Consider the following 16,670-nt stretch of genomic DNA (forward strand, 5'->3'; position numbering starts at 1 on the left):
AAGTAGACATGTAGCGTTTTGTATAGGTGAGTGAGGACCAGTATTTTCACAACATCAGTGTATTATTTTAATAACCATCTTCTTTTCTCTGACTAACACTAGAGGCCGACATAATGTATGATAGTCCACCATGCAGCAAACAGCACAGTATTAGACACAACAGACCTTATATAAGCGTGGACTACAGATTTGATTCATTTCTAGGCATGACGAGTATCAGTCAGTAACCAGAGTAGCATGCATCTGATAGGCTGAGTATGAAGTGACAGGGCGGGCTGTGGTGTGACACATCGCCCTTTGACTGGATGATCTGCAGACTCAGCGCGCAGATGCAGAGCAGAGGGGCGGGGTCAGGTAGGCTGAGAAATCACTGTCTGTCTCTACTCATCTACATGTTTTCGAGTTGTAACTTTATAAATGTACGTAAGCCGTGCCATTATTTTCCATAACCTGTCTCATAAGCAGGTGTACTATCAGGGATTATAAATTATTTGCAATTGCAAAAATTCAGGAATTCTGAGATCTGTTTTTTTTTTGTACGTGTTTCTCTGGAATAGTCCTGTGAGGGTTGTTGCTTTGTGTTCCTTGAGTGAGACTTGCTGTCCTTTCACAAACCGTGCTGTTTGTAAATTCATGACCTCATCGTGGTAAACAAAACTTTTCTAGAGGTTTCTGAATGATAAAGGCCACAGTGGCACCCCCTGCTGTTGGTAAAGGTGCTCTGGTTATATTTGGTTCCTGGCTGCTCTCAAAGGCTTCCCTGTGGTTCATGATTAACAGAGCAAAACCTGCAGACATCAAATAAGTGTTGCTGCATTGGTCTTTACTCAAGTGAGCTATTTCTGTTTACAAAGGGACACTCTTTAGTTATTTTTATCATGGGCAGAAACTAGATGACAAACACCAAACTATTTTTAGCATACAATGAATGCTGATTATAGTATGTATTTTGAACCATCTCGTGTATAAAATTCTTGAACAGATTTCACTCTTAAGACCTTAATGCAGCTTTTACACCAAACAATGAATTCTTAAAAGCACTGACTTTGAACGAGAAAGGGCAACTCATTAAATATGTGGTTTCTTAAAAAGCGTTTGACTAAAACCTTTGAGTCAATCTTGTTTTTTGAGATTTTCTGATATACTGATATAATGTTTCAGTATCTTTATGACATAGCTTTTTAACTTGTGAGTAAGCAGTGACTGTTTTATATTTGACCTGTAAATAGTCTTGATCAATGACAGGACAGAGTCAACATGTTTGATTTGTTGGGCCGCTGGTAGCCTAGTGGTTAGTGTTTGCGTCCCATGTATGGAGGTCCTGGTCCCTCATGGCCTGGGTTTGCTTCCCAACTTTCTCTCTCTTTCCCCGATTTTTTTTTTCCCCCATAAATGTTGTCTTTTGCTTTGTCACTAATGCAGCCTTTTCTTGCATCCATGTTAGCTGCTTTATTGAGAGGGTTGTTTATGTTCATTAATCATTACCAGTGGGTTCTACATTATAATGTAAAAATGACATACACGAACATAAAGCATATACAGTATGTTCTCATTTGGCATCTGTTAAAAGTAGTTAACACTTTGTAAATGGCAACCGTTCATTTATTTCTTTTGAAAACTTTCTGAATCTCATCCATGCTTATCATAATTCTGGCCCCACTTTTTCATGACTGTAGACAGTGAACCTCCTAAAAGCTAGCAAGCGAGCTAAAGTTAGTCAACACTGAAAGTTCCTTCAAACCTTATTTCACCATAGCGACTTAAAAAAAACTCTTTAGTGCATTAACGTTGAACTACCCTTATTTTGACAAAAGTACCTATAGATAGTCTGCTGTGATACAAAATAACTTTTCAGATTGAATGTATTGTGTATTCAATATGACATTTTAGCCTTTGAAATGATCAGTTTTAATGTAAAAAAAAAGTCACTGCAGTCAAAGTCAATGAAACTATCAAAGCTGTGAAAATTGTTAAAAGACAGCTAATCCAATTAGTGACTGAAGTTTATCCATTATCACCCACATTTTGTAAGTAGACCTTGTACATGCTGACTGTTATGGTACCAACAAAATCTTCTTTGGTGTAGTTGCAGATTTCAACGTGGCCAGAGTAGTAGTGATAGCACCTTACAATTTCAACAATTTTCTGCTTTTCACGATCATGAAAACAATATACAGTAATTGAGATTAGGATTATTGTTCTGCATGACTTGTGCTCTTTTTTTGGTCCACAGTTTAGGCCCCAAGATATCGATATTATCACAATGGGCTGAGAATGGCCATACAATTACGGTTACAATGTAACCTTTTAAATGGCATATTATGACCACTAAATTAAACGTAATTAAAAACTATTTTGTGAAGTATGAAAAAATCTCACTTCAGTCTTTTTATTTCTACACAATAGGAGTGACGCCTACAGACTGACCAACAGTGTGGTCAAAGTAAAACCCTGTAAAAGTCTGCATGCACCTCACACTCTGAACTGTCAGTATTTCAGTCTAATCAAACTGGACTGAACACAAACATGTATAGACGACATTTTTAATTAACAATGGAACTTCTTCAAAATGAATTGTGAAACCCTTTAAGCAATTTTAAAAAACACACACATTTGCTTTTAATGGGATAAAATTATATTGATACTTGAGGCTGATATATATAATATAACATTGCCATGCAAAATATTGAGATACTGTACTTTATCAATTCCCCCACCATCATTACGATATGTGACGTGATGCGATGCAGATCTTGTTCAAGTAATCTTGATCTCAGTATCAGTCAAAATAATCCTAATTATAAATACTGCCATAATCAAGCTGCGCTATGTTGTACCTTGTACTGTAGGTGACTGTTTGAAATGGAGGACTCCATAGAGGTGATCCTGCAAGAGTACAGCAACGTCCTTCCTACCACCAGAGCCCATCCTCTGGTGTCGGCCTGCACCGGCGTTGTGTTCACAGGCCTGTACGGCGTCTGGAGCCTCTTTTCTCTGCCTGGTTTTCGCAAAATCCCATTGAACCTCAAGGTTCTTGAGATATCCTTTTTCTGTTTTTTGCCTGCCTGCTTTGCTTCATTTCTATCTTTCAAAAATAAAAACTGCATCTTGGTTTCAAACAAAATCCATTGACATTACATAAGTTGCCCATTAACAATAATGTGATTATTTTGGAGCGTAGTGCTCCGTGCTAACAACAAATGTGGATAAAGAAGAAACTGGTAAGTCTCTAAAGTGATTATGCTTGAGGGAGAACTGCACAATCGTCTACGGTGGAGGACATATTGTGCAGGACTCCATTTTTGTGATATAATAGCCCTATTTTTCTTTCACTGTCAGTACAAGATGAACAAGAAAACATGATGATGATCAGGAGAAGATCATCAGAAGTTGGTAACTTAAGATTTGATTTAAAAAAAAAAAATCTTTTGTAAAATAATTTTTCTCTTTTTTTTTTTTAAATAAAATGATTGTCTTGACGCTTTCTTTATCCTGCCAGCTGCTGTACAGTATATCCCTTCAAACATGTCTTGCAGGATGAACAGTGGTATAGGGAAGATCACAGATTAAACCCTCTTTATCACAGTGGTATAGAAGAACGATAGCATAGAGAGAGAGAGAGAACCCTGCTGAGTGTGTCATTTAGCCAGATATGGTGAACCAGTTCCTCTGACAGTGAGTGGGAGATCTGACTCAAGGTTATAGTCACAGCACTCAGAACACCTGACTGCTGTGAACAGTAGAGAGCTTGATTTGAAATTGCACAAAGAAAGATGTTGCTGATGTAATGTTTGGTTGGATTATCATAAAAACTGGACTGAATGTTTTTACTAACTTGCTGGTGAAATTCTTCAAGTGAAATTCTCTCTAAAGTTGAATGCAACACTCATCTACAATAAACTAGATAAATAGTTTAGTGTATTTGTTTATTTGAGCAGTTGAAATTCTGTTTAAAAATAAGCATCCACCTTTTCATGTATTTGACGATTTAATAGCGAAGAAAGTGTTGTCATGTGATCACACATGTATTGAATTACAGTATGTTTGCACTGTGGTCCAGGTTCCTTATTTGCCCTCTAGTAAAGATCAGACACTGAACACTATGAAGCTGCTTGAAGGACGAACAGGACGATTAGCAGATCTGGGATCAGGAGACGGAAGACTGGTTAGTGAGTGGAAGTAGTGACGTATCACGTGGTCAAAAACTAGAGAGCATATATTAGTTTAAATCAAGTCTGGAAAGTCAACGCTCATGTGCTTTGTTTTTACTGATGCGTGCTGTAGTTGTATTTTACATGATTCATTTTTTTAAATTGCAGGTGTATGCAGCCGCTTCCGCTGGTTTCCGGTGCACAGGGTTTGAGATTAACTCCATTTTAGTGTCCTATGCCAGGTACAAGGCGCACTGGAAAGGAATCCCCTCAAGTCAGGCTACCTTTGTGAAAAAAGACTTCTGGAAGGTAAGACTTTATCAAGATGTGTTTCCTTTCTCAAGCCTCATGAAAGTGTTTATGATGAAATCGTTATGTGGTTTGGGTTTTCATAGATGGATTTATCTCCATACAACAATGTGACAGCTTTTCTTGCTCCAGGAGTGGTGAGTGTGTTTGCATTTCTGTTCACTTTTTGTCGCTGTATAAGACATTTAAAGCATGAGTTGTTTGTCCACATATGTAGACTTTCCCTGTCAGACAGGAGGGGAGGGTGTCAGAAGGCAGGACATGACGTGAAAAGGACAGTGCAGAAGTGTCAGACGAATCATCTGAGCCTGACGCTTTGTTGACATTTTGTTGAGGTTTTTTTTTTTTTGCTTTATATCAATGCTTCCTGCTTGCCGAACATACCGACAATCAGAAAAAGAAGTATATATTCACGACGAGCATGCTGGTCCCAGGTCCTGTGTTGTAAACGTCATGAATGCTGCCCTCTTGTTTGCAGGGAACTCTTCTGAATATTACCTGCTTCGTTTTCACATTGGCTCACCCAACTAGCAAAATATTTTTTAAAAAATGTTTAGGAGTTTTGTAAATGTGTTGACAAAAATACATAGTATTTGTTTTCTTATAGCAACCAAAATCACCTTTTACGGTTGATTTTTAGATGGAGGTTCTCGGTGAGAAGCTGTTGAAAGAGCTTCCTGATGACGCCTGGGTCATTGCCTGTCGTTTTCCTTTCCCTGACTGGCTGCATCACTCCAGTGCCGGCTCAGGTCTCGACCAGACTTTTGCCTATGACATAAGCCATGTGCGCTCACACCTGAGGAAGTTGACCAACACGGTGTGTGTGGAATAAGTCGCACTACTGGTAATAATGTTTGTGTGATTTTTTTTTTTTAGTTAGAATCACTGATCAGAGATAGATAGATAGATAGATAGATAGATAGATAGATAGATAGATAGATACTTTATTGATCCCGAGGGACATTCAAGGCATCCAGTAGCAGTATACAGACAGGCAGGACACAAGACATTAGTTACAATACACACCCGCTGTCCCCCCTCCCCTCTGTATACAAAAATCCCCAAACAAGATTTAGCAGCCCCTATGTGACTAAGAGTAAACATAATTACAAGTTAAACCTGTGCAGTTAGCATTAGCATTAGACTTAAAACGTATATAGTATAATGTACATAAGGAGAGGTGAAGGAGAGAAAAACATGTGTGCTGGTTAAATTTAGATTGTCCTTTTGAAAGATGTCTTTGAACATCACATGGATGAGAAGACTCTGACTAAGCCAGACAAGATGTCAGGATGATACTGACATCACTCAGGCCAGCTGCACTATATGTTCAATCTTTTCACTGCCAGAACACACTGTCATAATGCGCACAGCATTTATGTGAATATCAACATGCTCTGCTGTCTGGAATGTAGCTTGATGTCAAACAGCTCTCCCTCCCAATATTTGTTTAACTTCATTGTGTCCCATGTTCCTTTTGTGAGGCTGTCGATAAGTTACATTCATAGGGTGAATTTCTTTGCCTTTCTTTAAAAGATGTCCTCAGAAACCCCCATGTTTAAAATGAAAAGCACATCACCCAGAAGATGTAGAGAAAATGTAATTTGGTGTAAGAACTGTGGTTATGTGTGTAACTCAGATTGTGTGTATTTGACTGTTTTTTTGGTTGTATCACACACACAAATAAACAAATCTTCCATGACTGGAACTGTCTTACTCAAGTACCTGACGTGACTGTAGGATTATTATTCTGGATTATTTTGCTATTTGTGTATGACTTTAATACGTCTATAGTTTATGGGCCAGGTTCATATACTCGCAGACTACTTAATCGTTTCCTCAAATCCAACATGTCAGTTTCTTATAGTTATGTATTGCAAATAATATATACACCGAGTTAACATGGTTTCAATGGCATAAACTGCTTTGCACCCTAAATGGTATCCAATATGTCCACCAGAGGGTGCTAGTCGCCCAAACTGACTTTGGTGCAGACACACAGGAGAAGGCGAGCCTGAATGGAATACAAATAGTGTTAAACCTCTGCATTGTAGATACTTTATTGTCCAGATGCGTCAGACTTTAAACACCTTTTAACAATATTTTGTCCCAAAATGTTTGCATGCTCAGATTCCATGAACATATTGGGAAAACAAGGCAAACAAACATGTTGGGGAATATTATTGTTACTGTCTTTAATGGAAACTGCAGATCTAATCAATCCGTCTTTAAGAGTTATAGGTAAACCTCTACTGTTTTATTTCCGTTTATCGTGTCAGTGCCATCATCAACACCACTGTACACGCATTGGTAATCAATATTATTCAGACCTCATGCGCTCCTTTCACACTGTGACGTCAGAGAGAGGGCGGCAGACAGCGGGAGGGGGGGGGGAGGAGGGTGCCAGAGTATAAAAGACTCAGGGACGGGCTCCGTTCTTCATTCTGAAGAGTCTGAAACGGTAGAAGACATCTCTCATGGAAGTACAGAGAAACACCCCACAGAAAAACAGCAGCAGTATGTGTGAGTCCACGCAGAGGTCGGGCGAACCTCGGCGAAAGAAGATGGATGAGCGCAGTGCGCCCTCAGAGATGGCCAGGATTATCACGGATCCCGTCACGGGGAAGTGCTACTGTCGGGGGAAAGTTTTGGGAAAGGTAGCTCTTACGCACAGAATCTGTCAACTTCTCGTTTTTTTGTGGATATACCACTTAACGTGAAGACGCAGCATTATAACGTTGTTTTCCTCATTTCAGGGAGGTTTTGCGAAGTGCTATGAGATGACCGACCTTTCCACCAGCAAAGTGTATGCAGCCAAAATCATCCCGCACGCGCGCGTCTCCAAACCTCATCAACGCGAGAAGGTAAGCGCGCGCGGCTGCGGTGTGTGCCTGCGCGCACAGATTTGTCTTGATACATCTACCAGAATTACCTTAAATAACCAGCGTGACCATTTTTCTCTTTGTCCCAACAGATTGACAGAGAAATTGAGCTGCACAAAGTTCTGCACCATAAACACATTGTGCACTTTTATCATCATTTTGAGGACAAGGAGAACATCTACATCCTGTTGGAATACTGCAGTAGAAAAGTAAGTACAACACCCTGACAGGGGAGTTAAGTCCCCACTACAGGTGTGATGGAAATTTGGATAACAGCTGCATTGCACCTAAAGTCAATGAGGCAGCATATAGGTGCTAGGTATTCCTCCTCTGCTAGAATGATTCTTAAACAGTTATTCAGCTGTTGATACTTTTTATTTTTTAAAAGATGAAACATTTGTATGTATGAAAAAATTTGCACTTATGGAAAAAGTCCTTTTAATCATTTTCTCTTCTGACTCTTTGCAGTCGTTGGCTCACATCCTGAAGGCTCGCAAAGTGCTTACAGAGCCAGAGGTGCGTTATTATCTCCGACAGATTGTCTCTGGACTTAGGTACCTGCACGAACAAGAGATCCTTCACAGAGACCTGAAGCTTGGTAAGGAATCCATGCAGCAGTGACAACATATTGCACCGACATTATGTGCACAATATTCGAGATGCATTCCGTACAGAGAATGACTCTCACTTATTCCTCGTGCTTTTGTTCGATCCACCCTGAAGAGGATCAGTGCATTATTTAGCCTTTGATCTCATATTGAGTGCTCATCATTTCATCGCCTCTCTTCCCTGCAGGTAACTTCTTTGTTAGTGAGTCAATGGAGCTGAAGGTCGGGGACTTTGGTCTGGCTGCCAAGTTGGAGCCAGCAGGAAACAGGAGGAAGACGATCTGTGGAACTCCTAACTACCTGTCCCCCGAGGTGCTCAACAAGCAGGGCCACGGCTGTGAATCAGATATCTGGGCCCTAGGCTGTGTAATGTGAGTGAGCACACTTTAAATAAACCATTAAATAATTCATGTCGGTTTTTGTAAATACTAGTTATTGTTGAGTTGGCGTTGTTGTCAGATTTAAGTTCATTTCAGTGACATTGGCTGACTTCTACCGGTCTTCGACAGGTACACTATGTTGTTGGGCAGGCCGCCGTTTGAAACCACCAACCTGAAGGAGACGTATAAGTGTATAAGAGAGGCGCGTTACTCCCTGCCCTCCTCCCTGTCACCACAAGCTAAGCAGTTGATTGCCAGCTTGCTAGCAAAGGTCCCAGAGGATAGACCCAACCTGGACCACATTCTGAGGCACGACTTCTTCACGCAGGTATGACGCCATCATCTGTTCCTTCCTCTGTATATGTCACGTCGATGACTACACCAGTGACCCTCGAACCACCAGTTGCACACTGACCTACTATCTCTCTCCACGCAGGGCTTCAGTCCAGAGCGCCTGCCAGCGAGCTGTTGCCATTCAACACCAGATTTCCACGTCTCGAGTCCAGCCAAGAGCTTTTTCAAGAAAGCTGCCGCCGCACTGTTTGGTGGAAAGAGAGACAAGGTCAAATACTACGAGACTCTGAGTGAGTATTACATCAGCCTCTAAGCCCTCATGTACCAAAACGTACAGAGACTTGTCTCAGCCAAAATGTTTTTTTTTATACCAGTTTGATGAGGCAGAAATCATAAAATGTTTTTTTTACCTTATTGCAAGCACATGAAACATGTTAGCAGATTTTGCTTGAATGTCAGTTTAGCTTCAGTTTAAGGAGGCCATGCTCTTATTATTTTTTGTCTTCTGTCATTTTCTTATTTTCAGATAAATTAACCAAAGAGGAAGAGGAGATCTACAAACTGCAGCACGACCTTCAGAGAACTGTGATCAGCCAACAACAGAGCAAAAACATCTCTGAGGTAAGAGCAACAGAAAACTCAATATCTACCACAGCGTTGGATATATTGCTGGCACATTTTTTTCATAAAGCTACTTAGTGAAGAGGTTGATTTTAGATTTCATGTTGCAAGAGATTACAGTGACTCACTCTGATGCAGGACTTGGCTTTATAACAAGCACAGCTTTCGAACAAACTGTAAAGCACTTATTTTCAACCTCTTAGCCAATCACTATGAATCTGTGGGTGACGGCTGAGTCATAGTAGGAAGAGATGATCTAAACTCGCAGCTTCTCAGTCCTGTCGTCATTAATTCTCACCTCAGAATGGAAGTCTACTTCCGCCATCTGCTGAAAACCCTGTCGCCCCGGCAACAGAGAGCCAGTCTCCAACAACGCGAGACACCATCCGCCTCATCGTCAGGGGGAGTCTGGGGAGCTGCAGCAGCAGCAGCGAATGTAAGTTCACCTTGTTACACACGATTGCAGCCCTGCATCTACATGAATGGGTTTTTATATAGAAAACAAAAATGTAATGTAAAAATGCACTGCTGATGCAGGCAACAAGTTAAATGACCCTTTTTTTTAATTGTTTTTTCTTAAAGGCCTAGAAGACAGCACAACAGGAAGTGTAGCTGAGACTGTTGCAAGTGTGCTGAGAGGATGCCTGGAGAATATGCCGAAAGGTGAGTTCAGTTGTTGCAATACTTTAGATTCATGTTCTACAAGATGCACTCCCTGATTTTGTTACTTAACTTGCCTTCCAGCACCGTGTTGCTGTATAAAACCTGAAGTAGACAGTTTGTAATTAAGGGAGCTTTAGGAAATTTTGGATGTTAGTTAATCTCATTGGTGTTTCATCAAAGTCAGGGGTCCTTCAAGGTTACTCAGTTGATGCCATCCTTAAATCCTTCCTGTAATTGTATTCTAATCCTCAACGTCCTCTGTGCTCTCACCCTGCAGCGGACGACATTCCTCAGAGCTCAAACAGCTGCAGTCTTCAATGGGTGACTAAATGGGTGGACTACTCCAACAAGTACGGCTTTGGCTACCAGTTGTCTGATCACACCGTGGGAGTACTCTTCAACAACGGCACTCACATGAGCCTCCTGCCAGACAGAAAGTAGGCACTTTTTCAAGCTTTCACAGCACTCCACCTTCAGTTTGAAATATGTTAGTCACAGAAAATAATGGAGGCAGCTTGTTTGAGCACGCTGGAGTGCATTGAAGAACCAGTTAGTTGGTTTGAAAAGTGTACCAAAGTGAAGGGATTGCTGTAACTTTTGATTCACTCAGCCAGAAAGTCAGAAAAACAAAGTGCTCATATTCAACTGAGAACTATCCTGAACTTTTTTCAAGGATGCGCAGAAATCTGTTTGTCTAAAAAAGTTTAGAAAATGTTGAAGAGATGCATTCTTTTTGTTGGACATTTGTTTATCTGAATGCTTGATTAACTCTTGATCTCCTTTGTATCTCTGCAGGACCATCCATTACTATGCAGAGCTGGGTCAGCGCTCCGTCTTCCCCACCTGCGAGGTTCCCGAGCACTTTGTGGGCCAGGTGACTGTGCTCAAGTACTTTTCCCACTACATGGAAGAGAACCTGATGGATGTAAGTAAATATCTTAATCCTCCACACCTCTGTCTTTTGTCTTTCTTTCCCTGCAGCATTGGAAATGATATCTTTCATGTTGCAGCCTGTCTAATCCTGATGTGTGACTCCTTTGCTTTCTCAGGGTGGGGACCTGGGTAGTACTACAGACACGCACATGCCCAGACTCTACCTGCTGCAGTGGCTCAAGTCCGACCGCGCCCTCATGATGCTCTTTAACGACGGCACCTTCCAGGTAAACAAAAGCACTATAACAGGAGTGCAGCCGTTGCTGGGCATGCTCAGAAGAGCACGGTTGAGATGCAATGCATAACACAGTATTCAGTGTTTTGTGAATTCATGTGGGCTTGGCCCAAGTTCCCCAAAGTGCTGCACAGTAAATCTAAAAAAAAAAAAAAAGAAATAAAACCTGTAAAGAAAATGAACGCCGTAAAATCACATGAAAGAACACTAAAATGTATGAAAAAAAAACATACACGTAAACACTTCGGTCACACTCACGTTTGTGTGTTAAGAAATAACATCTTCAACCTCCAAACAAAATAGAATCAGGGCTTGACTATCAAGTAAAACACAAATCTAATTCCTACAAAGAAAACCTGATAAATAACAAACCTTTTCCATCTCCACAGATCAACTTTTACCATGACCACACCAAGATTATCCTGTGCTGCCAGAGGGACGAGTACATGCTGACGTACATCAATGAGGATCGTGTCTCCAAAACCTTCAAGCTGAGTTCCCTGCTGACATCGGGCTGCCCAAACGACCTCCGAGAACGCATGGTCTACTCTCTCAACATGCTTCTGCAGAGAGCCAGCTAAACCTACAATCATATGTTTGGACTATTTATAAAAAAAACAAAACAAAAAAGACTGATCTACACGTTCGGCTGCTGCAGTGCTGCAGTGGAACTAGGATCTGCGCTGGAAAGACAAAAGAGGATGGACCTGTGAAAAGTTAATTAACATTCTGACTCTGTTGCACCTTCGTGACTCAGCAGAGGTGCCAGTGGGGAAATAATACAGACAGACTCTGTGGATGAGGAAATGAAATGTAGCGCATTGAAATCGAATGCTAAAGGGCTGATTTGTATGTTGATCGTAAGAGGAGAAGAAAGACTGAGCGTGTTGGAGCGAGTATGTTGGTACGAATGTGAACCTCATATTTTTAGGGGAGGGAAAAGTACGATGTTTGGAAAGCAAAGACAAATGCTGGGCTGGCACCAGCTTACATGTGTACAGTATTGTGGATACTGTTTTATAGAGACAATGATGCTCTGAGTGTAACCAGAGCTAAACTGTGGAAGCCTGTAAATGATGTACAGTGAATGTCACAGCCCACTCAGCAGTGCAGAGAAATGATTGCTAATGGTTGCGGAAGCTGCAAAGTCCGGCTGTGTTTTATGTGTGAGAGAGTGTGTGTGTGTGTGTGTGAGCGAGTGAGTGGGATGGGTGTATCATCACATTAACTTTGAAAAACTGTGATTTGTTCTCTTTACTGACAGATGGACACAGCACATTGAGCTGAGAAACAGGGATGATGAGTGTGGGGGGGGGGTGCAGGAGGAGAGAATGATGGAAAAAAAAAAAAAAAAAAACAGTACCAAGGATCCTCTGAGGGTCACTTAAGAGCCATTACCACCTTGGTAGAAACTGTCCTACATAACTTATTGTGTAGTATTTATTTATTTAATAATAAAAAGCATTTTGTAAAGAAAAATATCCCATGTTGTGTCCTCATTTCTGATTTCTAAAGCCCAACCTGAAAGTAAGCTATGTCCTCGTTTCGTATGTGATAAACAGTGCTCATGCACTGTACGGTGTGTTCAGAAGTAATTACACTCTTATCTGTGCTCTGGTCCAATTCAAAGCAAGTATGTAATCTTAAAAAAATGATTTTGCAACAGGAAAAGGGCAGAGAGAGAGATGGATGGCTTGTTTACAAGGTTGTTTATTTTTTCAAAACTTTCCTCATCGGTGGTACAAGACAGATGGCAGAGACAGTGCAATGTGGCCGGCCTTGTCGCACACTTACACATACTGACAGGCCCACATTACTTTGCATACAAACAAGGGCACGGAACAACAGGTAGGCAGGTAGGAAATAAATACTGAACAGTCACATGCTGCCACCATGACGCAGACTATACTATGTCAGCAATTGCATCAGAGTTTTTTTAGACAGCGTGTCTACAATTCTTAGATATCCCTTCCCATTCACTGATCGTAACCATGGAAACAAGCAAGCACTAGCCACTTGGTAAAAGTCAAAGATAAAAGTCAGAACTCACCCCTGACATACTCTGATAAATGATTGCTCATTTGGTCTGAATCTGAGTGACTTTCAGCAGGGCTCTCGATGTTCTCTGCACGAGGACTTTAATCTGTTGAACATCAATCTACCTCCAGTCTCACATGGATGTTTGAGTCATCCCTTTAGATACTTTGCCAACAATATCTGTGTTTCTCAGAGTTCAATAATGAATGCCTCATGCATGAACATACCCACAGACGGAGATAGAACAGGAAGTAGCCTACACGAAGAAAGAGCAGGAATTATTCATGACGACACCTCTAGGTCTGAGTGCCTGTGTTTTGACAGTAATGGCCCATGGAATGGATTCCTCAGTCTGACAGAAATAGATTTTGTTGTTGATGTGAGGTTTTCTGGCCTTTTAGGGCATTTCTACCCCCTGGCGCTATGGAGTAGATCTACTCCATCACATGGATTAAATTGAATGAAGAAAAATAATAACAGGCTGCTGGGTGGCATGAGGAAAAAACAGTTTCTGTGGAGTGAAACTGTCTCTTAGTCCAGTGTACATTTAACTATTGCAATGATTCCTGAAATTCAGGTCATGTCTGAATCTCTTCTGTGACTCAGCAAATGTTAGCTCAACTGGTCTCATGGAAACCTTCTCCACGCCTTTAAGCACAATACATAGAGAAAACTAATTAGAAAACCCTGTGGAGTTTAGAAAGCTATGACTGTGCATTCACTTGATGTTCTTACTGTCACTACTGTTAAAAAAATGCTAATGAGATTGCAAATTTTCAGTATAACCCACAAAAAGCTGCTCCTCTGTTATGCCCCGCTGACAGTACAGGAAAAGCCTTGTGTGTGCGGCTATCTTAGCTCTGCGATGAGTCTAAGCTGAAGCGACAGCGGGGATCTTTATACCTCAGCTTCTATCATAAAGTTTTCCGCAGGCAGAAGAGTGAGTCAGTTTGGCATTAAAAGTGATAGTAGGCACATTCTGCCAGAGAGAAAGAAAAACCTCTACTTTGATATGTGCATACACTGGGAAGCTCCTGAGGGATTAGAAGGCCTTTGCATATCAAATGTCAGCAATCCTCTCCTCCTACTATGTGGACAAAAACAGATGTATTGATAGAGCACACTCATAAAACAGCTTTTGGGCATCAATTGGTTTAGCATAAAATAAATATGTTTGCTTTATTTAAATATATCATACTTGTGATCAGACATAATTTAATCTAATTAGATTAATATATACTTTATTTACCAGGTTGGGCATGAAATGAGAGTAGCATAAAATGGTTTAACAAGAAAGATTTTAGTTGGCCATTAGGGTACGAACAATGGGTGACGATATCTAATGTTAACATTATGTTTTATTTATTGTTTTACCAGTCATTATGTAATTTTCTGAACTGTATTTTGGTAATCTAATTTTAAAAAGCACTAAAATACAAATGGATTAATCTAATTACTTTACATGGAGATTTTATACAAATGTGTATTAAAATATGTTAAAGTAATTAGTCTTTTTTTGAGTACAGGGATGACTGTAGCTTCATCCTTTGTTGAGGCCTACCGAACTGACTCAAGAGATGAGCAAAGCAAAGAAGTCAATGTTGGAAGTACAACACAGGTTTGACTAAAAAAAAAGTATCTCAAATCTCAAAGTTGTTTTTTTAAATGTCTTTTTGGGCTTTTGTGCCTTCAAAGTAGAGGTAGGACAGTGGGCAGTTAGAATTGGGGTATGATATGGCCTTGAAGGCCTACTTATTGAGACATAAATCCATTTTATTTTTAAAGTATGAAGAAATTACATATAAGCATTGTTATTTAAAGTATAGGCTAATTAAATTTGAGGTACAAACTCAGTAATCAAGTTCGCTAATGACGTCAATCTTAACTTCTTGTTCTGCAATTTCATTGGCAGATACAGCTTCAAAGTACTCAGGCTACCCAAAAATGTATGCATTTTTTCACACCTTCTAGGTGAGGATTTACAACACCAATAAACACGCTTAGTCAGCTGTCTGTTGAGCGCACCTTAATATTATTTTCGATATGAAACGGAAATGGATTATTGGCTGCCAGCATCAGAGACCGCTAATTCCAGCTAACAATGACGATGCTAAATGCTTATGTGGAGGACCTGTAGGTTTAAAACATTGTCGATAATGAGAACAATGAAGAGAACGAGGAACGGAAGAACAGTCGGAACCGGAACGAGATCCATTAACACTGTAAGTTAGCACTGTAAGCTGAAAATAAGAAACTTTTGTGAAGTGGTGCATGCAAAGTAACTACAGAAATAAAGAACCTTGAACCTTGAACCTTGAACCTTGAAGACAGCTGTTAGCTTGCTGGTGTCTTTCTGTCCCAAATACTGCTATCCTCACAATCCAAATGTTTTTTTAATGCACACACGCTTTTATGGCGACTGTGATTGGGATTTGAATTGTTGCTTTTAGCAATTTTAATAAATAATGTAGGCAATAGGAATAAGATGTGCTTGAGTTATATTTAGTAGGTTAATTTTGTTCAGAAGGAAAGGGAATTTGGTTTTGCAGTAGTAATATTAGTAGGTATAAAATACTCCACTGAGTAAATGCAGTGATCATTTCACTTCTAATTCCCTGTCAGGATGCAGAAAAAAAAAATCTTCCCTTCCCCAATAAATACCAGAAATACCCAGAGGTAAATGATGCTGAAGATAAATATCTCCTTACAAAGTATTGTATGGTGTAAAACTCCTCTAACATCATGTTACTGAGCAAAAGTCTGATCCTAATATCACCCCTGTCTTCAATCATCTCAGGAGCCAAATTAAAATCAAGGAATGGTTAAAACCCTAATGGAGGAAATCGACTTTCATAAATGAAATTAATAACGCGCTTCATTCACTACTGGGATGTTTGGAATTCATGTTTTATTTAAAGCATGTAATTACCACATAACCTTCTGGAGGGTTCCTTTATTCAGAAATTAGTCACACGTCTCAGACTATTTCAGATGGAGTGAACCCAGATGAACCGTTGCATACAGCCTACGTCACGCTGCTGAGGGCTTGTTGTGAACCCTGTCGTATGTAACGTGTGAACATCACAGGCCGATGATTATAAATGACTAAAAGATGTGTTTTTGTTCAGTCTCTGACAGTCTTATCTGACTGAACCAGCTCCTCCTCTGTGATGTCAGTAGGTAATGTGACTTTCTAGAAACAGGGTAATGACCCGCTGACTTCTTTAATGAAAAAATCCCATGCTTGTGTGTGGGACGCCTTCTGACAAAGACAGGAAGACAAGACTGAAGGGGAAAGAAAAACTCTCTCAGCCATCCAGCACACTGAGGTAGTTAAAGCCAACCAAGGTAAAATATAATGGCTATAAGAGAAAAGAAAATTCCAACTGTTGAGAGTCCGTTTTAATACAGATGTATGATGATATGCATTAAGATCACAGCCCTCTTTAGCATGCAATTCTATGCTATGACAGAGAACAACACAATCAGAACGGTTCGATCTTCAGTTCAATACAGGGGAGGAAGCAACAGCAGAACACGCCAGAAATGTGGCTTTT

General features: G+C 40.3%; 2 protein-coding genes across 2 annotated transcripts; both read left to right on the forward strand.

The window, feature by feature from the left end:
• Window positions 1-290: 290 nt before the first annotated feature.
• On the forward strand, window positions 291-6,151 carry LOC306838745 (adenine nucleotide translocase lysine N-methyltransferase). The gene is made up of 6 exons (XM_079367090.1): window positions 291-354; window positions 2,850-3,030; window positions 4,061-4,165; window positions 4,320-4,460; window positions 4,547-4,597; window positions 5,101-6,151. Exons 2-6 carry the CDS (start codon window positions 2,863-2,865, stop codon window positions 5,290-5,292), a joined length of 657 nt encoding a protein of 218 aa, XP_079223216.1. The 5' UTR covers window positions 291-354; window positions 2,850-2,862; the 3' UTR covers window positions 5,293-6,151.
• Window positions 6,152-6,891: 740 nt separating this feature from the next.
• Window positions 6,892-12,574, forward strand: plk2b (polo-like kinase 2b). The gene is made up of 14 exons (XM_079371770.1): window positions 6,892-7,117; window positions 7,217-7,324; window positions 7,435-7,551; window positions 7,811-7,940; window positions 8,138-8,321; window positions 8,460-8,658; window positions 8,767-8,914; window positions 9,151-9,245; window positions 9,549-9,681; window positions 9,828-9,908; window positions 10,186-10,345; window positions 10,704-10,833; window positions 10,958-11,068; window positions 11,466-12,574. The coding sequence occupies exons 1-14, from the start codon at window positions 6,938-6,940 to the stop codon at window positions 11,655-11,657; spliced, it is 1,968 nt and encodes a 655-aa protein (XP_079227896.1). The 5' UTR covers window positions 6,892-6,937; the 3' UTR covers window positions 11,658-12,574.
• The last annotated feature ends 4,096 nt before the right edge of the window (window positions 12,575-16,670 follow it).

The sequence above is a fragment of the Symphodus melops genome (genome assembly GCF_947650265.1).
Source record: "Symphodus melops genome assembly, chromosome: 1".
Taxonomy (NCBI): Eukaryota; Metazoa; Chordata; class Actinopteri; order Labriformes; family Labridae; genus Symphodus; species Symphodus melops.